This window comes from Schistocerca piceifrons, chromosome X (assembly GCF_021461385.2).
Source record: "Schistocerca piceifrons isolate TAMUIC-IGC-003096 chromosome X, iqSchPice1.1, whole genome shotgun sequence".
NCBI classification, from domain to species: Eukaryota; Metazoa; Arthropoda; class Insecta; order Orthoptera; family Acrididae; genus Schistocerca; species Schistocerca piceifrons.
In genome coordinates, this window is record NC_060149.1 from 229083818 (window position 1) to 229104251 (window position 20434).

The 20434-nt window shown below is 37.6% G+C and overlaps 1 protein-coding gene across 1 annotated transcript in view; it reads right to left on the reverse strand.

Moving 5' to 3' along the window:
* Positions 1-307: 307 nt before the first annotated feature.
* LOC124722276 (glutaryl-CoA dehydrogenase, mitochondrial-like) overlaps positions 308-20434 on the reverse strand; it is a 28753-nt gene continuing 8626 nt past the window's right edge. The window contains exons 3-5 of the mRNA XM_047247462.1: positions 9264-9493; positions 530-690; positions 308-444 (exon numbers count right to left, since the gene is read on the reverse strand). Of these exons, the coding sequence (XP_047103418.1) occupies positions 380-444; positions 530-690; positions 9264-9493 (456 nt within the window). The 3' untranslated portion in view covers positions 308-379. The remainder of the gene's footprint in view (positions 445-529; positions 691-9263; positions 9494-20434) is intronic.

Genomic DNA, 20434 nt, shown 5'->3' on the forward strand with positions numbered 1-20434 from the left:
CTTTTTTCCATTTCCAGGAGTGTATTTTCCACACACAGTCAAACATCAGTTCAGTGTCAGTTATTATTAATAAATTTTATGGACAGAAAACTAGAACTTACAGTGTTGACATAAAATTTACACTTCATATTGCAGGTAAGTGTGGCTTGGTGGTAAAGTGCAATCTTTGGATTGGTGACTGATTTACTTTTTCTATTCCAGGTAAACTTTGAGTAAAACACACTGGATATTCTCATTCAGAATACAGCAATAAATAAATAAATATGTACAGTATTATTTACATATTTTAGAATCACAGTGAATAAGTATTGTCACACATACCTCAGAAAATACAGCAATGCATAAATATTCAGTAGCAACACAATATTTAGTCCAGTTTTTAGCTAAATGCTTGTATTCCAGTTATAGCTCTCCCAAGAATGAGAGCATGGATATCGTGAGTACCTATAACAGATTGATCAAGTGCAGTTGTCCATTATTTGCATTCAGGAAACAAAGAGGAAAAAGACAGAAAAGTATATGACCTTACCTTCATATGTATTGACTGATTCCAGATTCAGAACATGTCTAATAATATGATATTCATCAGAAATGCCATTCCCACCCAACATGTCACGGGCAGTGCGTGCAATGTCCAAAGCTTTTCCACAGGAATTACATTTCAGTATTGATATCATTTCTGGAGTACACCTTAAAATAATATGTACAAAATGAAACTTTACTTATATGGAGAAAATGAAGATGGTTTAATATGTAAGTGAGAAAGTGAGGAATTTGTGTAAAATCTTGAGAACAGCTATTTTTATTATATTATTATGAAACACGCAATAACAAATGGCTTTTCATGTAAGACAACTTTTGTTGGTGAAACTGAAGCATATAATTAGGAGACCACTCTTGCATCACAACATCCAGTTTCATACTACACCTAGTCACCTAATAGATAGCTGCCTCATCTTGACATACAAGACAGCTGCACATTATCAGAACATGGAGTCTCCATGTCCCCAATGCATGGTTAATGACACCCCAGACCAATTCAACTGGGATTATGTGCAATCAGGACATCAAATATCCCTCAAACCACTGTAGCGTGATTTTGACCTGTTGGTATGGATTGTGTTTTCCTGGGAACGCCACATCTGGTAGGGAGACCATAAACTATGAAGGAGCATATGTGACTAATAAAAATACTGGCATATTCCACAGCTTTCATAACGCCTTCTATAACAACCGCAGGTCCCAACAAGGTCCATGTCACCTTTTCCGAACCTTCATCTGAGTTGCCACTCTGCTACTAGGAAATTCATATTTCAAACTCTAATATCTAATAGGTTACAATATAATTAGTTTGCTTTTGATAAATATTAGTGATATCAGAATATGAACATCCAATAACCTATGCTGCTTTTGCAGTAATCATTTCTAGCTTCTAAATTATCAAAATGTGACCTCTGTTGAAGTTGATCAGCAGTTTTCTGTAATCTCAGAATACGGAGTACACTGAATGACTTAGTTGCACTCTTGGCACCTGTCATGCCATGAGTACATTAATTTGAGATAGTTGCTGTGTAGGAAAGAGAGTGGTCCTGTTTTCAAAGTGAACACTTCGGCATGCCACATGACTGGCAGTCATCAAATTTTGTACTGGTCATTGGCATAACAGTTGAGAGCAGGATGTTAAAGATATGCAATATTAGCATATTTTATCAAGATCAGATCATGTGTATATGGCACGTGAGACACTCCATTTGAGGCTATGCAATTGATGGGCTTTTCATATGCCACTCTTTCAAGGGTGTTCCTGAGGACTTGCTTATAGGGAAAATAACTACCACCAATGTCATAAGTCATGAGAAATAACACAGTGATGAAAGAGATTGCCACTAGCTCCTTTAGTTAGTGCAGGTTGTAAGATTTAAGTGGTGGGCCACAGCCAGTTCAATGCAGAACAACAACAATGTCATTTTTTCCTCTGTCATTCCTTAGTTGCTTCAAATTTCATGGAGGTACGTTTCAAAACTGTAAGTCAATGAAAGTTAGATTGTTTATGCCATATACGTTTCACTTCTTTTATTCATGAAGCATCTTCAGTGGCCTGTAATACATTTTTCTTTTTATACATAAAATAAATGTATTATGTAATAGTTACAATACGTTACTATGTTACATTTCGCCATGTCTTTCTCTTGTTTTTTAGATTACAAACAACTTTTATTACACAGATCTTGTGAGGTTCAATTATCATTTGATGTTACTTCCGATTTTCAGTATTGTTAGTCCATATGTGTGGTCCTGTAGCTGTGTTCGTTTGGTCCCCATGCTCCAGCTCGCCGATTTCTGGCAGTTTTTTCACCCACATTTATTACAACACATTACTTGCACTTTTCATTTTGTGATCAATATGTGCTTGTTTACAGTATGTGGTATTGCCAACTATCACCATGTGGTTTATCTTTTGTCTTTTATGTGTGGTTTCATATTTTTCATTTGTTTTGTGTGTGTGTATTTTGTTATGTGTAAATGTTACATTATTTGTGGGAGCAGTCTTCTTTTTCCTTAAGTGAATAAGTGTGTGTGTGTGTGTGTGTGTGTGTGTGTGTGTGTGTGTGTGTGTGTGTGTGAGTGAGACAGAGAGACAGAGAGAGAGAGAGAGAGAGAGAGAGATGGGGGGGGGGGGGGGGGGGGAGAAAGAGTCATCAATTATTTACTCTGGTTAATGTTTCCGATTTATGTTTATTATTGTTTTAGTGGCTAACTTGATCAGAGAGTTATTGATTACATTAATTAGGTCATTAATTACTTTCTTTTTCATTGCATGGGCTCTTTGTATGTGAAAGTTTTCTCATAATGTCAGGAGTTTTTTGTTGTGACTGTTCACTCTTCTCACATAAAATTATTAGAGTGAACGATCACAACAAAACTCCTCATATTAGAAGAAAACTTCCACATGCAAAGAGCCCTTGCAATGAAAAGGAAAGTAATTACTGACCAAATCAACACAAGCAATAACTCTCTGATCATGTTAGCCACTAAAACAATAACAAACAGAAATCTGAAACATGACAAGAGTAAATAATTGATGGATCTCTCTCTCTCTCTCTCTCTCTCTCTCTCTCTCTCTCTCTCTCTCTCTCTACACACACACACACACACACACACACACACACACACACACACAATATTCACAAAACACACACTCTCACAATGAACAACAAATTTACATATAACACAACACACACACACACACACACACACACACACACACACACACACAATAAATGAAAAATGATAAATGTGAGTGAACAAACACCAGAAATCGGCCAGCTGGAGTATGGGGACTGAATGAATACATCTCCAGAACCACATATGGACTAACAACACTGGAAATCATAACACCAAATGATAATTTAACATCACAAAATTTGTGATACAAACGTTGCTTCTAATCTATAAAACAAGAGAAAAACATGACAAAATGTTACATACTTACATTCTGCAACTACTACATAACACATTTATAAAAACTAAAACTTTGTGTTCTGCCTTATGGCAGGTCTTGTCATGGAGGAAGCCTCATCAGAGAGGTCCACCCCACGAGCGTCTAGGGAAGTGATTCCAGTGGTGGTTTCCTTTTGCCTTCCACAGATGATGATGAAATGATAATGAGGACAACAAAACACCCAGTCCCTGGGCGGAGAAAATCTCCAACCCAGCCAGGAATTGAAACCGGGCCCCATGACATGACAGACCGCCATGCCGACTTCTCAGCCATCAGGGCGAACACACATTTATTATATGTAAAAAAAAGAAATATGTATAACATGCCACTAAGATGCTTCACAGACAAAAGAAGCAAAAGGCATATGGAGATAAACACACTGCCTTTCATTTAGTTGCATAGATGGAACATACCTCCATGAACAACAATGATGATTGGTCAGCACCCACAATCATCCTCTCACTATAATGTGTAGAAGTCACCACTCTCACATGCTTATTGAACATCAAAGAGCATGGCTATTCATATCATCACTGGACACTGACAGTAAAGAAAGTTACCTGAACTGACGAGCTGCAGAACACACTGGTACACTCTTATGGCGGGGTACAATTACACCAAAAACCAGGTGAGCTGTTTTTCCAAAAGAACACCATTCAGGCCAGTAGCAGTGGTATAACCATATGGTGGACATGTACGTGGAATGAAATGTGGTTCCTGGTATGACTAACATTGTTCCTCACTGGTGAATGATACAACCACCTTCAGCCCAATCAGGTGCACACTAAATCTCTCACCTCCCTCTCCAGGTGACTTGTACCTTTAGAAAGACATTCCCTTATCTAGTTGCTCCCAAATTGGAACACTGCATGAAATGAGAAAGTTTTCTGGTCCTCCAGGTCACCTGACCTTAATCATATTGAGCACATATAGGACACCATATGTATGTTTCTTGGATCCATTTCTGGCCAATTTCTGTGTGTTGTGGTCAACAGTTGAGTAGTTACGGATCAGGGTGGCTATCTACACACACTGTTTCACACAGCCCGAGCAATGACATGTCACTGCTGTCATAAGGCCAAAACGTTTTGCTAGATGCTATTAGGTTATATTCCTCATTACTCCATAATACCTCTGGTATTATGACATCCCCCCTGGGTTATTAGGTGAGCTCAATCTTGACAGAAGGATGTTCATAATATTAATATTATAGGCAATCGGTGTGTGAGGAATTTTCTTAAGCTCGGTCTTCAGTTTTTCCCAATACCCACCCGTCATCCGTTTAAATTTGTTGAAATACTCCGAGACAGTCACTGTGTGAAATGTACTAACTTATCTCATGTTTAAAACAATTTTATTTTAATAGTAAAAATTGCACAATTTAAATGAGTTTGTTGTATATAAATCAATGTCTTGTAGGAATGAGTCATTTTACATCCCATCACAAATTATTTTGTGAATATTGTTATGGCATCAAAATTTTTTTTTTTTTTTTTTTTTTTTTTTTTTTTTTTTTTTTTTTTTTTTTTTTTTTTTTTTTTTTTTAGACATTTTATATGCCTCATTAAGTGATCAACAATTTTTGTTGCAGCATTACACCACCCTTTCTTTTGCTAAAGACAACCTTTATGGGGAGTATTGGATGTCATTTTTCTTTGTGGTATTGTAATTATGTACATCATAATGTACTGTAATGAACTGCAATGGATTATTTACAACAAACTTCATGAGGTAATAAATATACTGTGAAGCAGAAGTGAGGATGCCCAACTCCTTAAACAAATGTCTACAAGGTGATCATGGGTAAGCTACCACACATTATTCTTGTTGATAAATAATTAAACTTTAAGTGTTTCATGATACAACACTGGAAAATTCTTACTCTCATCAGTAAGTATGACAAGCACACTTTTAGGATCCATTTTAGAAGTTCTGGGCATGTTATTCATCTGCAAATGTGTCACATGACACATGAAAGTCATGTTTTTTTATCAGCAATCACATTAAAGGACTTCTTGAAGTTTTCAACCTCAGATGATTTTCACAAGTATTATACAGGGTGATTATAATTACAGTTAAACTTTCAAAACACTGTAGAAATAACACCACTAGTCAGAATGATGTCAAATTGCAATGGAAAATTATTGGAGAAGGGGAAAAACCTATGGCAGATGAAAAATATAGTATGAAAATTGATCAACAGATGGTGCTTCATGTGACAGAATAGGTAAATGAAAACACCTGTCATGCGCACGACACATTGAAGTTGGTATAAACACTCCAGGTACACGGCTTTTCCTCCTTTCGCATCTGCGATGTTCGCAATGACTGTCTCAATGCAGAATCACGCTCTGCTTGTGAAGCTGTATTACAAGAACGATGACTGTGCACACATCATTCTGTGGAAGTACTGGACACTGTAGGGTTTTAAAAAAGGTGTTGGTCCAATGACTGCCGTGGGTCTGGAGAAAATTATTCATAAATTCGAAAAGACGTGTTCTTTTGGTGAGCAACCTGATAGACAGAGGAAACAAATTGATTCGACGTCAGTGGAAGCAGTGGCCACAGCAGTGCAGGAGGAGACAAGTAGTGGTGTGCAAACGTGTAGTGCATGGAGAATTGCCTGAACATTGGACATACCCATGAGCATTGTGCGTAAAATCCTACAAAACACTCTTCTTTGCGACACATTCAAAATTACCCATGTGCACGAGTTGCTTCCTGTTGACCTGCCAGCAAGAGAGACCTTTGCTTGCATGGAAGTGGACAATGATTGGCCAGGGAAGATTTTGTGGAAAGATGAAGCCCACTTCCAACTGACAGGGTATGTCAATACACAGAGTTTTCGAATGTGGGCAAGAGAAAATCCACACGCAAATCAACCGATTCCATTTCATCCTGAAAAGGTCACTGAGTGGTGTGGGTTTACGGCATCATTTATCATAGGGCCATATTTTTTAGAAGAGACAGGTGCTTCTGCTAAGTGCTATGAGTGTCTCTTGCGCAATCTAGTTATTCTAGCTCTCCAAAAGCCTGGATGTGTGGATGGGATCATTTTTATGCAAGATGGCACACCTCTGAACATTGCAAATCCAGTTAAGCAGCTGCTGAAATGCCATTTCAGAATTGCTAGAATTATCAGCCGCCATTTTCTTACAGCCTGGCCATCCTGATCACCTGATCATAACCGTATGACTTCTGGCTGTCCGGCAGCCTGAAAGATGATGTGTTCAGTGTTCCGACTGCAAACTTCGCTGCATTGAAGGCACGCACTGCGCAACACATTCTGAATGTGATTCCGGAAACACTTCCATCAGTTGTGTAACATTCTGTTCCTCAATTTCAACTTGTTGCAGAAAATGGTGGACAGCATACTGAACATTTTTTGGACCAGTCACACAGAAATTAATAATGTGATCTGATTTTGATTGATGCTTTTTGTACGGTTTTTGGTCTCAGGACAATTAAAAACTGATGTAAGTGATGCTTTTTATGTGATTTTTGGCCTCAAGACAATTAAAAACCAATTTTTCCCATCCAATGTGATATGAACTTGCCGTGGTGGATGGGCTTACGTAACTAACAGTATCACACCTGTACACGCATGCAAACTGAGTAGTTAAGTTTGTTTAACGTCAAACGTACACCTTAGGCATTGTTGTATGATTCATTTGTCATTTGTAGTCGACCACTATTAAATTATAATGCTTACAGTGCCATATATTGCTACATATTGTAACTATTTATTTTCCGTCTGCCATATGTTTTCCCCCTTCTCTAATAACATTCCGTTACAATTTGACGTCATTCTGACTAGTGGTGTTACTTCTACAGTGGTTTGAAAGTTTAATTTTAATTATAATCATCCTATATTATATCTTGCGTGATTGCCCAATTTTGGCCTTGCAGGCCATTTTCAAGCATTGTAGGTGTTAATGTGTTGTGCAGTTACCCTGTTATTAAACAGTGCATACAGCCGATCTGAAAGCCAGCACATGACGTGCAAGTATGGCTGTGGTACCCCATGTGAACCAAATACGCAGTTACATCAATTAAATATCTAGGTGTAAAGTTGCAAAGCAATATCAAATGTAACAAGCACATGACATCAGTTGCAGGGAAGGCAAGTGGTCAAATTTGTTTTATTGCAAGAAGTCTTTTTAGTATGGCTCATCTCTAAAGGAGGCCACATACAGAATACTTCTTGAATACCACTAGAGTCTTTGAGACTCTACCAGGTAGGATTAGAGTACATCGAAGCAATTCAGAGGCACGTTGTTAGATTTGTTATTGATAGGTTCAATCATTATATGAGTATTATGGAAATCCTCTGAGAACTTGAATAGGAGTCCCTGGAGGAAAGACGACATATTTTTAGTGAAACACTATTGAGAAAGTTTAGAAAACCAGCATTTGCAATTGTCTGCTGAAGAATTTTACAGCACCCAATGTACATCTTGTGTAAGGAATATGAAGTAATCATAAGGTAAATTTGGGTTCATACACAAGCAATTAGACAGTCTTTTCCCCCTCACTCCATTTGCGAGTGGAACAAGGAAGAGAATGACTCGCTGCTGTGCAAGGTAACCTCTGCCAAGCACCATAAAGTGGCTTGTGGAGCATGTATGTAGATGTAGATGTCTACATCAATTTATGGAAGTAAAGGAAAACATAAATAACTTTGAGAGGATCTGAACTCTCCTCCATCAAATTTGTGTCCAGTTCCTGTAATTAGTACTCTTCCTTGGGAACTTTGCAGTGTAATAATGAACCTCAGAATATACTGTAACTAAGTACATGATTTCACAGTACTCTAATCAAATGAGTCATTTAGTTTACAAAGGACTTACTCAGTGAAAAATATAGTAACATGCTAGCCATTTATATGATCGTCCTTTAATTAATATTAAGCTATCTTTAATCTCTATTTTTCAACATACATTGATTTATACTTCACTATATGTGCAATGTCACATACACTTTACAGTCTTGTACATTCACAAATTTTTCAATTGTATACAAGCAAAATGGCACAGTGTAAGACACTCAACTCATTCGGTTCAAATCCCCACCTGGACATCCTGATTTAGGTTTTCCTTGATTTGTTTAAACAGTTTAAGGCAAATGCTGGGAAAGTACCTTGTAAAGGTACTTTTAAAAGGGCACAGCTGATTTCCTCTCCAACCTATTTCTAATGACCTCATCATTGACAATGTTAAGCTCTAATATTCCATCCTTTTCCTATGGAGATGGAGATGTCAAGCAGACATGATTTCAGTTTGCGTTTGAAGTTAATTATATTGTATATTAGATTTTTCACATACTTGGATAAGGGGTGAATTAATTTTGGGACTGCATAACCCACTGCTTTCTGCATCACACTAAGCCTGAGTGAGTTTTGTTACCAGGAATTTCTGAGTTGAAAGTGAACATCTTCATTCCCAAATGAATTACATAGCATTTCTTGTGTAACTTTGAAAATTATGACATAAAAGTAGTTACAAGTCAATGTGTCTTTATAGAGGCAGTTAATACCACAGGACAGAATTCTAGGATGAAAAATGTTATTTTTCTTTAATATACCTTATATTTTACCCTTATTTAAAAAAATTATTTTCAGTAATGAACAAGTTTGGATTATCTAAGTTTTTTTCAACATATTTCAAATTAAGTTTTGATTTGATTGAATATGTTGTTTTCTCTTTGTGATTAAAATCAGCAATATTACAAATTCTTATTCCTCAAAAATTAGTACACTTACAAATTCTTATCCTTCAGGCGACCCACATGAAGACATGCTTGAAGACCTATTGATATTTCTGTAAGCATATCTGCTAATTTCTTCTGAATGAGCTGGGTGGCTGCTAAAGGCCATCCAAACTGGTGACGCTCTAGTGTATATCGACGTGCTTCTGCTAAGCAAAACTCTGCTGCACCCAGGGCTCCCCAACCAATACCATAACGAGCATTACTAAGACAGGTAAAAGGTCCCTGGGGAAAAAGGGCACAAAAAAAGAACCTTAAGTTACAACAGATCCAACACTTACAATAAAAATGTGAAATATGGAAGAGTTTATTTTGAATATAAATAGAACACACAGAAAAACTTTATCAACTTCACTTCAAACATCAGGCCTTTTTTAGTTTTGCCTGTTACAGTATGCATCAATTCCTCAGTATTCTTCGAGTTCATTATATCCACATTGTGTAAACTGTATGAACCAAATGAGTATTGATTATATAATCCAATGTGCCTCAACTAAGAATACATTTGCCATGTTTACCAAGATTCATCCACAAGATAACAGATCGTAGGGATGAGAGGTTTTTTTTTTTTTTTTCTTTTAGGCTTTGAAGAATAAATTGGATCAGCCATCATAAATGAGTGTAATGAATACAACTTTAATCTACGTGACAATCTGATTGTTGATTTGGAAATTATGTAAATATCTGGAGATGTGTATTAAGGTCAGTGAGAACCTAGGGATGAGAGTTACTTTTTTCTTCTAGGCATTGAAGAATAAATCGGATCAGCCATCAGACATGAGTGTAATGGATACAACTTTAATCTGTGCGACAATCTGATTGTTGATTTGGGAATTATGTACATATCTGGAGATGAGAATCTAGATTATTCCATGATTGAACTTAGAACATCCAAAGTGATTGTGTCAACAATTTGCTTACAGTACTTCATGAAATCGGTGCTCAGCTGCAGGATGATTTGCCTCATAATGGGGAAGAAGAAGATAATTTGAAAAAGAGTAGCAACATAATTGTACAAATTTTCTCACTTTAGATGAAAGAGTAGTGTCTCAAACTACTTGTATTTTCTTAAAATTAGTAGAAATGGTCATACATATTGCAAATCTTTAACTGGCAATACAATTATAGAAAATAATTAGTTTTATTTCCTACAGATGAAATTATGCTGTTTTGATATCAGCCTGTAAAAGCAGACATAAGTTTGTATCTTTCAACTTTAAACCTGCCTATCTCCTACCACTTACTTTTCAAAATATTTTGGAAGACTATTTATGATCAGATTTATTGACATGTTGCAATTCCTTTCTGATTCCTTCCCAATTTGGTTTCCATATAAGATACTTCACAGAGGATGCTATAATCATTTACAGGAATAAAATACTTTGTTAACAGTATCCTCTGAGAATCTTTTTGAATTTTTGGACCTCTTCCAGGTTAGACTTACAAAATTAATACAGCATGGGAAATCAGATAGTATAGACTCTTTCAGTGTTTTACCCTCAACCTATTCTTATCTTGATTTTTCATTAATGGCTTTCCAATGATGGTAAATAATCAGGCAGCAATGGTTGCCAATAAAATAGCTGTACAGATCAAGTATTACTACTACACAACACAAGCCACAAAAATGTCAAATTTGTTAATACTATTTTATAATAGTGATTGACACTGCAAGTCATTGAAATGAGATAAATGTGCTGGAAATTCAGAACATCCAACATGTAAGGTTCCTATGTAGCCAAACAGACAATTAAATTGGCAGCTTATTGATAACTAACTGAAGCAACAAAGTTTGCTCCAAAACTTATTTTCTGACAGTATGACAGACAAGTGATTCTGTTATATTCTTTGTGTATTTCTATCATCTGCACTAATGAAAAGAATTTACATTTCATAGGCTATAGTTAAACAGAAGAGGGAAGTTCCACGATTGTAATAGGCTTGTCTCTCTCACACACATGGCAAACATGAAAAAGCCAACACACATTACAAAAAGATTGGTAGAAAAGGACTCGCCAAAGGTGGATGTACCAGAATTAAATGATGCTAAATATACAATTATGTACCAGTTTCTGAGAAGACATAAGAAAGGAAAAGAAATACGCCTGATTGGCTGACTTTGAAGTAAAGATGCTGTAAATACAATAAATAGCTACAAACCCACAAATGAATCCATTTCAAAAATTTACAGTCACAATGTACTATCTTTGCATGACAAGACTATGAAATACACAGCTCTTGTTTTCTTTTTATTTACACATCAAGTTCCGTAGGACCAAATTGAGTACCAAATCTCCAAGGTCATGCAACATGTCAGAACATGAAATTACAACATACAAGTAATAACAGATAAAATAAAATGTATATGAACTCAAAAAAAGACAAGCCATAAGTTTGAGTAAGCACAATCAACAATATAACATAGGAATGAGCTTAATTTTTCAAGGAACTCCTCGACAGAATAGAAGGAGTAACACATGAGGACACTCTGCAGTTTCAATTTCAAAGTGCATAGATGACTGCTAAGATTTTTGAACTCCTGTGGTAGCTCATTGAAAATGGTTGCAGCAGTATACTGCACACCTTTCTGCACAAGGGTTAAGGAAGTGCAATCCAAATGCAGATTGGATTTCTGTCTAGTATTAACTGAGTGAAAGCTGCTAACTCTTGGGGATAAGCTGATATTGTTAATAAGAAATGACAGTAAAAAATAAATATACTGAGTGGCCAATGTCAATACCCAGACTAGTGAACAGGGGTCAACAAGAGGTTTGCGAACTTATTGCCCAAACTGTGCATTTCTGAAGCACAGATATCTTTTGAGAATGATAAGAGTTACCCCAAAATATAATACCATATGACATAAGACTTATGTCATAAGTGAATGAAAATAAGCAAAGTAGACTAACTTTCATGTTGAACGATCACTTACTTCAGATACCATTCGAACAGTAAAAATGGCGTCATTAAGTTTTTGGACAAAATCCTGAATGTGGGCTTTCCATGACAGTTTACTATCTATCTGAACACCTAGAAATTTGAACTGTTCAGTTTCATTAATCATACGCCCATTCTGTGAAATTAAAACGTCAGGTTTTTTTGAATTGTGTGTTAGAAACTAAAAAAGCTGTGTCTTACTGTGATTTAGAATTAGTTTATTTTCTACAAGCCATGAACTTATGTCATGAACTGCACTATTTGAAACTGAACAGGGGTCAACAAGAGGTTTGCGAACTTATTGCCCAAACTGTGCATTTCTGAAGCACAGATATCTTTTGAGAATGATAAGAGTTACCCCAAAATATAATACCATATGACATAAGACTTATGTCATAAGTGAATGAAAATAAGCAAAGTAGACTAACTTTCATGTTGAACGATCACTTACTTCAGATACCATTCGAACAGTAAAAATGGCGTCATTAAGTTTTTGGACAAAATCCTGAATGTGGGCTTTCCATGACAGTTTACTATCTATCTGAACACCTAGAAATTTGAACTGTTCAGTTTCATTAATCATACGCCCATTCTGTGAAATTAAAACGTCAGGTTTTTTTGAATTGTGTGTTAGAAACTAAAAAAGCTGTGTCTTACTGTGATTTAGAATTAGTTTATTTTCTACAAGCCATGAACTTATGTCATGAACTGCACTATTTGAAACTGAGCCAATGTTGTACATAACATCCTTTACTACCAAGCTAGTGTCATCAGCAAACAGAAATATTTTAGAGTTACCTGAAATACTAGAGGGCATTGCATTTATATAAATAAGGAATAGGAGTGGCCCCAACACTGATCCCTGTGGCACCTCCCATTTGACCGTACCCCACTCAGACTCCACATCACCACTATTCTCAACACTGTGAATAATGACCTTCTGCTTTCTGTTGCTAAAGTAAGAAGTGAACCAATTGTGAGCTATTACCCACATTCCATAATGGTCCAATTTCTGCAGCAACATTCTGTGACCAACACAGTCAAACACCTTGGTTAAATGAAAAATATGCCTAGTACTTGAAACCTTTTGTTTAACTCATCAAGTACCTCACAGAGAAAAGAGAATATAGCATTTTGAGTTGTTAAATGACTTCTAAAGCCGAACTGTACATTTGATATCAAAATGTGTGATATAAAATTATCAATTATCCTTACATACAGAGCATTTTCAATGACTTTAGCAAACATTGATGGCATAGAAATAGGTCGAAAATTGTCTACATTATTCCTTTCTTCCTTTTTATAAAGCGACTTTCCTACTGAGTACTTTAATCATTCAGGAAACTGACCATTCCTAAACAAAAAATTAGAAATATGGCTAAATACAGGGCTAACATGTGCAGCAAAGTACTTTAATATTCTGCTAGGCACTCCATCATATCCATGAGAGTCCGTAGTCTTCAGTGATTTAATTATTCACTCAATCTCCCCCTTGTCTGTATCACTGAGAAATATTTCAGACATCAATCTCGGAAAGGCATTTGCTAAGATTGTTATATGATTTCCTGTAGAAACTAAATTTTTATTTAATTCACCAGCAATGCTCAGAAAATGATTGTTAAATACTGTACATATATCTGATATACAAGTAACAGAAACTGACTTTATATTGCCAACCTTGTGCTGCTGACCGGACACTTACTTCACAACTGACCATATGGTTTTAATTTTATCCTGTGAATGAGCTACTGTATTTGCATGCCATGTACTCTTTGTCTTCCTAATAACATTTTTAAGCACCTTGAAGTACTGTTTGCAATGCACTACTGTAGCTTGATTGTGACCACTTCTAACGTTTTGATATAATTCCCGCTTTGTTCTACATAATATCCTTACCCCACTAGTTAGCCACCGAGGCTGCCTTTTACTGCTAGTACCCTATTTAGCCCCCCCTCCCCATGAACCATGGACCTCCCAAGTGGGGAGGCTTGCGTGCCTCAGCGATACAGACAACAGAGGGGTATCTGTCGAGAGGCCAGACATATCTGTGGTTCCTGAAGAGGGGCAGCAGCCTTGTCAGTAGTTGCAGGCGCAACAGTCTGGATGATTGACTGATCTGGCCTTGTAACACTAACCAAAATGGCCTTGCTGTTCTGGTACTGTGAACGGCTGAAAGCAAGGAGAAACTACAGCCGTAATTTTTCTCAAGGGTATACAGCTTTACTGTATGATTAAATGATGAAGGTGTCCTCTTGGGTAAAATATTCCGAAGGTAAAATAGTCCCCCATTCGGATCTCCAGGCGGGGACTACTGAAGAGGACGTCATTATCAGGAGAAAGAATACTGGCATTCTATGGATCGGAGTGTGGAATGACAGATCCCTTAATCGGGCAGGTAGGTTAGAAAATTTAAAAAGGGAAATTGATAGGTTAAAGTTAGATATAGTGGCAATTAGTGAAGTTCGGTGGCAGGAGGAACAAGACTTTCTGTCAGGTGAATACAGGGTTATAAATACAAAATCAAATAGGGGAACTGCAGGAGTAGGTTTAATAGTGAATAAAAAAATAGGAGTTCGGGTAAGCTGCTACAGACAACATAGTGAACGCATTATTGTGGCCAAGATAGACACGAAGCCCGTGCCTACGACAGTACTACAAGTCTATATGCCAACTAGCTCTGCAGATGACAAAGAAATTGAAGAACTGTATGATGAGATAAAAGAAATTATTCAGATAGTGAAGGGAGATGAAAATTTAATAGTCATGGGTGACGAATTCGATAGTAGGAAAAGGAAGAGACGGAAACGTAGTAGGTGAATACAGATTGGGGGTAAGAAATGAACGTGGAAGCCGCCTGGTAGAATTTTGCACAGAGCACAACTTAACCATAGCTAACACTTGGTTCAAGATCCATAAAAGAAGGTTGTATACATGTAAGCAGCCTGGAGATACTGATAGGTTTCAGATAGATTATATAATGGTAAGACAGAGATTTAGGAACCAGGTTTTAAATATTAAGACATTTCCAGGGGCAGATGTGGACTCTGACCACAATCTATTGGTTATGAACTGTAGATTAAAACTGAAAGAACCAGAGGTTGTACAGAGTTTCAGGGAGAGCATAAGGGAACAACTGACAGGAATGGGGGAAAGAAATACAGTAGAAGAAGAATGGGTGGCTTTGAGGAATGAAATAGTGAAGGTAGCAGAGGATCAAGTAGGTAAAAAGATGAGGGCTAGCAGAAATCCTTGGGTAACAGAGGAGACACTGAATTTAATTGATGAAAGCAGAAAATACAAAAATGCAGTAAGTGAAGCAGGCAAAAAGGAATACAAACGTCTCAAAAATGAGATCGACAGGAAATGCAAAATGGCTAAGCACGGATGGCTAGAGGACAAATGTAAGGATGTAGAGGCTTATCTCATGAGAGATAAGATAGATACTGCCTACAAGAAAATTAAAGAGACCTTTGGAGAAAAGAGAACCACTTGCATGAATATCAAGAGCTCAGATGGAAACCCAGTTCTAAGCAAAGAAGGGAAAGCAGAAAGGTGGAAGGAATATTTAGAGGGTCTATACAGGGGCGATGTTCTTGAGGACAGTTTTATGGAAGTGGAAGAGGAGGTAGATGAAGATGAAATGGGAGATATGATACTGCGTGAAGTGTTTGACAGAGCACTGAAAGACGTAAGTCGAAACAAGGCCCCGGGAGTCGACAACATTCCATTGGAACTACTGCCAGCCTTGGGAGAGCCAGCCCTGACAAAATTCTACCATCTGGTGAGCAAGTTGTATGAGACAGGCGAAATACCCTCAGATTTAAAGAAGAATATAATAATTCCAATCCCAAAGAAAGCAGGTGTTGACAGATGTGAAAATTACCGAACTATCAGTTTAATAAGTCACAGCTGCAAAATAGTAATGCGAATTCTCTACAAATGAATGGAAAAACTGATAGAAGCCGACCTCGGTGAAGATAAGTTTGGATTCCGTAGAAATATTGGAACACGTGAGGATATACTGGCCCTACGACTTATCTTAGAAGAAAGATGAAGGAAAGGCAAACCTATGTTTCTAGCATTTGTAGACTTAGAGAAAGCTTTTGACAATGTTGATTGGAATACTCTCTTTCAAATTCTGAAGGTGTCAGGGGTAAAATACAGGGAGCGAAAGGCTATTTACAATTTGTACGGAAAGCAGATGGCAGTTATAAGAGTCGAGGGGTATGAAAGGGAAGCAGTGGTTGGGAAGGGAGTGAGACAGGGTTGTAGCTTATTCCCGATGTCATTCAATCTGTATATTGAGCAAGCAATAAAGGAAACAAAAGAAAAGTTTGAAGTAGGTATTAAAATCCATGGAGAAGAAATAAAAACTTTGAGGTTTGCCGATGACATTGTAATTCTGTCAGAGACAGCAAAGGACTTGGAAGAGCAGTTGAACGGAATGGACAGTGTCTTGAAGGGAGGGTATAAGATGAAGATCAACAAAAGCAAAACGAGGATAATGGAATGTCATCGAATTAAGTTGGGTGATGTTGGGGGAATTAGATTAGGAAATGAGACACCTAAAGTAGTAAAGGAGTTTTGCTATTTGGGGAGCAAAATAACTGATGATGGTCGAAGTAGAGAGGATATAAAATGTAGAATGGCAATGGCAAGGAAATCGTTTCTGAAGAAGAAAGATTTGTTAACATCGAGTATAGATTTAAATGTCAGGATGTCATTTCTGAAAGCATTTGTAGGGAGTGTAGCCATGTATGGAAGTGAAACGTGGACGATAAATAGTTTAGACAAGAAGAGAATAGAAGCTTTCGAAATGTGGTGCTACAGAAGAATGCTGAAGATTAGATGGGTAGATCACATAACTAATGAGGAGGTATTGAATAGAATTGGGGAGAAGAGGTACTTGTGGCACAACTTGACTAGAAGAAGGGATCGGTTGGTAGGACATGTTCTGAGACATCGAGGGATAACCAATTTAGTATTGGAGGGCAGCGTGGAGGGTAAAAATCGTACGGGGAGACCAAGAGATGAATACACTAAGCAGATTCAGAAGGATGTAGGCTGCAGTAGGTACTGGAAAGTGAAGAAGCTTGCACAGGATAGAGTAGCATGGAGAGCTGCATCAAACCAGTCTCAGGACTGAAGACCACAACAACCCTATTTAGGACATTCTAATGGAAAGCAGCTCTCAAAGAGCATCAGAAATGTGTTAAGGAAAGCATTATATTTGTCATCTATGTTACCAGCACTATAAACATCCTGCCACTCTTGTTCCTCGACAAGGTTTAAAAAATTCTCAATTGCTTTTGGATTAAATGGTTCAAATGGCTCTGAGCACTATGGGACTTAACTTCAGAGGTCATCAGTCCCCTAGAACGTAGAACTACTTAATCCTAACTAACCTAAGGACAACACACACATCCATCCCCGAGGCAGGATTCGAACCTGTGGCCGTAGCGGTCGCACGGTTCCAGACTGTAGTGCCTAGAACCACTCGGCCACTCCGGCTGGCTTTTGGATTAACTTTCCTGCATAGTTTGTAATTATATGTGACATTTGTTTGAGTACAAAATCCTTTTAGTGTTAAAATTGGTGCATCATGGTCTGAAAGGGCATTGACCCTTTTACTAACAGAATGCCCATCTGGTAATGAAGAATGAATAAAAATGTTGTTTATGGCTGTGCTACTGTTCCCCTGCACTGTAGTTGGAAAAACACATTCTGCATCAGATCATATGAATTTAGGAGATCTACCAACATCATTTTTCTTGCACTATCATGTACAAAATTTATACTGAAGTCACCACACACAACTAATTTCTCGTACTTCCTATAAAGTGAACAAGAACCCCCTCTAGCTTGGGCAGAAATGCTCTGAAGTCAAAATTAGGGGACCTATAAACAAAAACAATTAAAAGTTTAGTTTCACTAAATTCAACTGCAACTGCACAACATTCAAATATCTGTTCAGTGCAGTGCCACGATACATACCTCTATGGACGCAAAAGGAATACTGTTTTTTACATACATGGCCATTCTCCCACTCCACAATGAAATCCTTGAAAAACAGCCAGCTAACCTGTATCCTGGTAAAGGAAGCCTCTGAATCGTCAAATTATTTAAGTGGTGCTCCGATATACGAATAATTTCATAGTCAACATCTATAAGCAGTTCACTAACTTTATCTCTAATAGCTTTAATATTCTGATGAAATATGCTAACTCCTTCTCTACTTGGAAACATGACATCCTCTGAAGGTGAGCCCTTAGAGGGACTTCCTTTAAGCAGGTATATCCATCAGCTGACTTCATTCAAAAACGGTGCAGCTCTAACACCAACTACTACAGGAATTTTTCCAAGAGTGTCCTACCACCACCCACTACACTTGCACCTATAAGCTTTGCCAGTATCCCCTTCCCAAACCTGTTGAAGTGCAGGCCATGCCTAGTGAAACCTGATCTACTGATAAACTCAACTGGCACCAATGCAATGTGACCCATGCCCTCTGCCATCAGTGCCCTCTCCAGCCCAATGTTAACGTGCTTAACAGCTGCATTAAGATGAGGCTGATCATGATGCGGAAACAGTTGCATGAAATGCAGATTGATGCCATCAGTTTGAGTAGCTATCTTTATCAGGTCACCACCTACATCACATTCCCTGTCCCTATCAAGGCTATTCCCTGCACCAGGTCTAATTTGGTGCGTAGCTTTGTGTATGTAATTAATTTCCTAATTTATTTTGACCATTCCTAGTTAATATCTTTTGTTATGGAGTGAAATCAGTAATTTTTTCAGGACTTAAATTCTATTGTTTACTTATAAACAAAAATAAAATCTGTAATAATTATAAACATTTGGAAGAAGAACTACTAGAATCCTTTAAGTATTTACTTGGCTCTATTCGAAAACATGTTAGCAAAGTCAGCCCTTATTTAATTCCAAAATAATTACCAGATTGGTCAAAAGCATTGTTTGCATAACTAGATCTGCTAATTTCATTATTTAAACAAATAATTTGGCCTAATCTTTGTGGTAGAGAGAACTGTTAAAAAGGAGGAATTTTTCGATCTATTCATATAATTGAATGAGTTATGTTTTAATTGTAATTTCTGTAACTTAAAACATCAAAAAAGTATAGTCTCAGTGCCTATTTACTGTGAGGATTTATAAAGGCCCTATGTTTGGTCCTGAGACAGTCCGTCCACGGCCAATTTTCAGAGGGAAATTATGTACTGCTTCAAGTAACAACAATGCATCAAATTTAACAGTGGAATTAGTGTAACACAAATAGGCCATGTGTTAAGGCAATGACAATGTCTGTTCAAGTTATTTGAGAAATAGTGTCACACATACCTTATTCTTCTGCAAGAACTGCGAACTGTGTGGTTAGGTTTATACTGCTCATAGATGTTCAACAGCAAACTATCATAGCAGTATGCTGATGTTTGCCTGCAACCTATTAATGAGGCTTATCAAAATTTACCAATAGTGAGCTATGTACTGTTGGGGGTTGTGGACAGTGACAGTAAAGAACTGTGAAACACAACTGTGCAACTGTTAGCTACATTAATTACAGTAGTCAGTGTTGAACTTCCACCCTCCAACCCCCCCCCCCCCCCCCCCGCACCCTCTATTTTTTAGCCAGTATAACAATGCAGTACGTCGACACCAAGGACAAATGAAGAAACAAAGCAGGTGAACGTCACAAGCTTTCAGCCAAGTGCTCATTGGCCTTTTCCAAGAGGTATGACTGCCAGTGGGCTGCTGGTACACCCTTATATATGCTAGCTGCCAGCTGATATCACTGGTGCTCACAGCCTTGCCATATATGGGCATAATTTGACTTGGCATTCAATATGCCCACTTCAACCATGTGATCCCTGGATTCCACATCATTCTGAGCTGCAGGAGGCCATCTCCATTAAGGGCGTTATTGATGATTTTTATTTCAGTGGCTTATTTAATTACACAGTCCCAAAAGCCATTAGTGTGAGCCACAACAGTGGTTTCATCGAATTTGATCAAGCGACCGTTTTCTAAAGCATGTTCAGCTAAAGTCGATTTCTCAAGGTAGTGTATGCGATAAAGCCTCTTGTTCTTCTGTCTGCATTGTTCTACCATTCATACCGATTTCCAACATATGACTGGCCGCACTCACAAACCATCTTGTAGACCCGAGGTATTCTGCGACCTACTCCATCTCTAACTGGTCTCAGGACTTCCG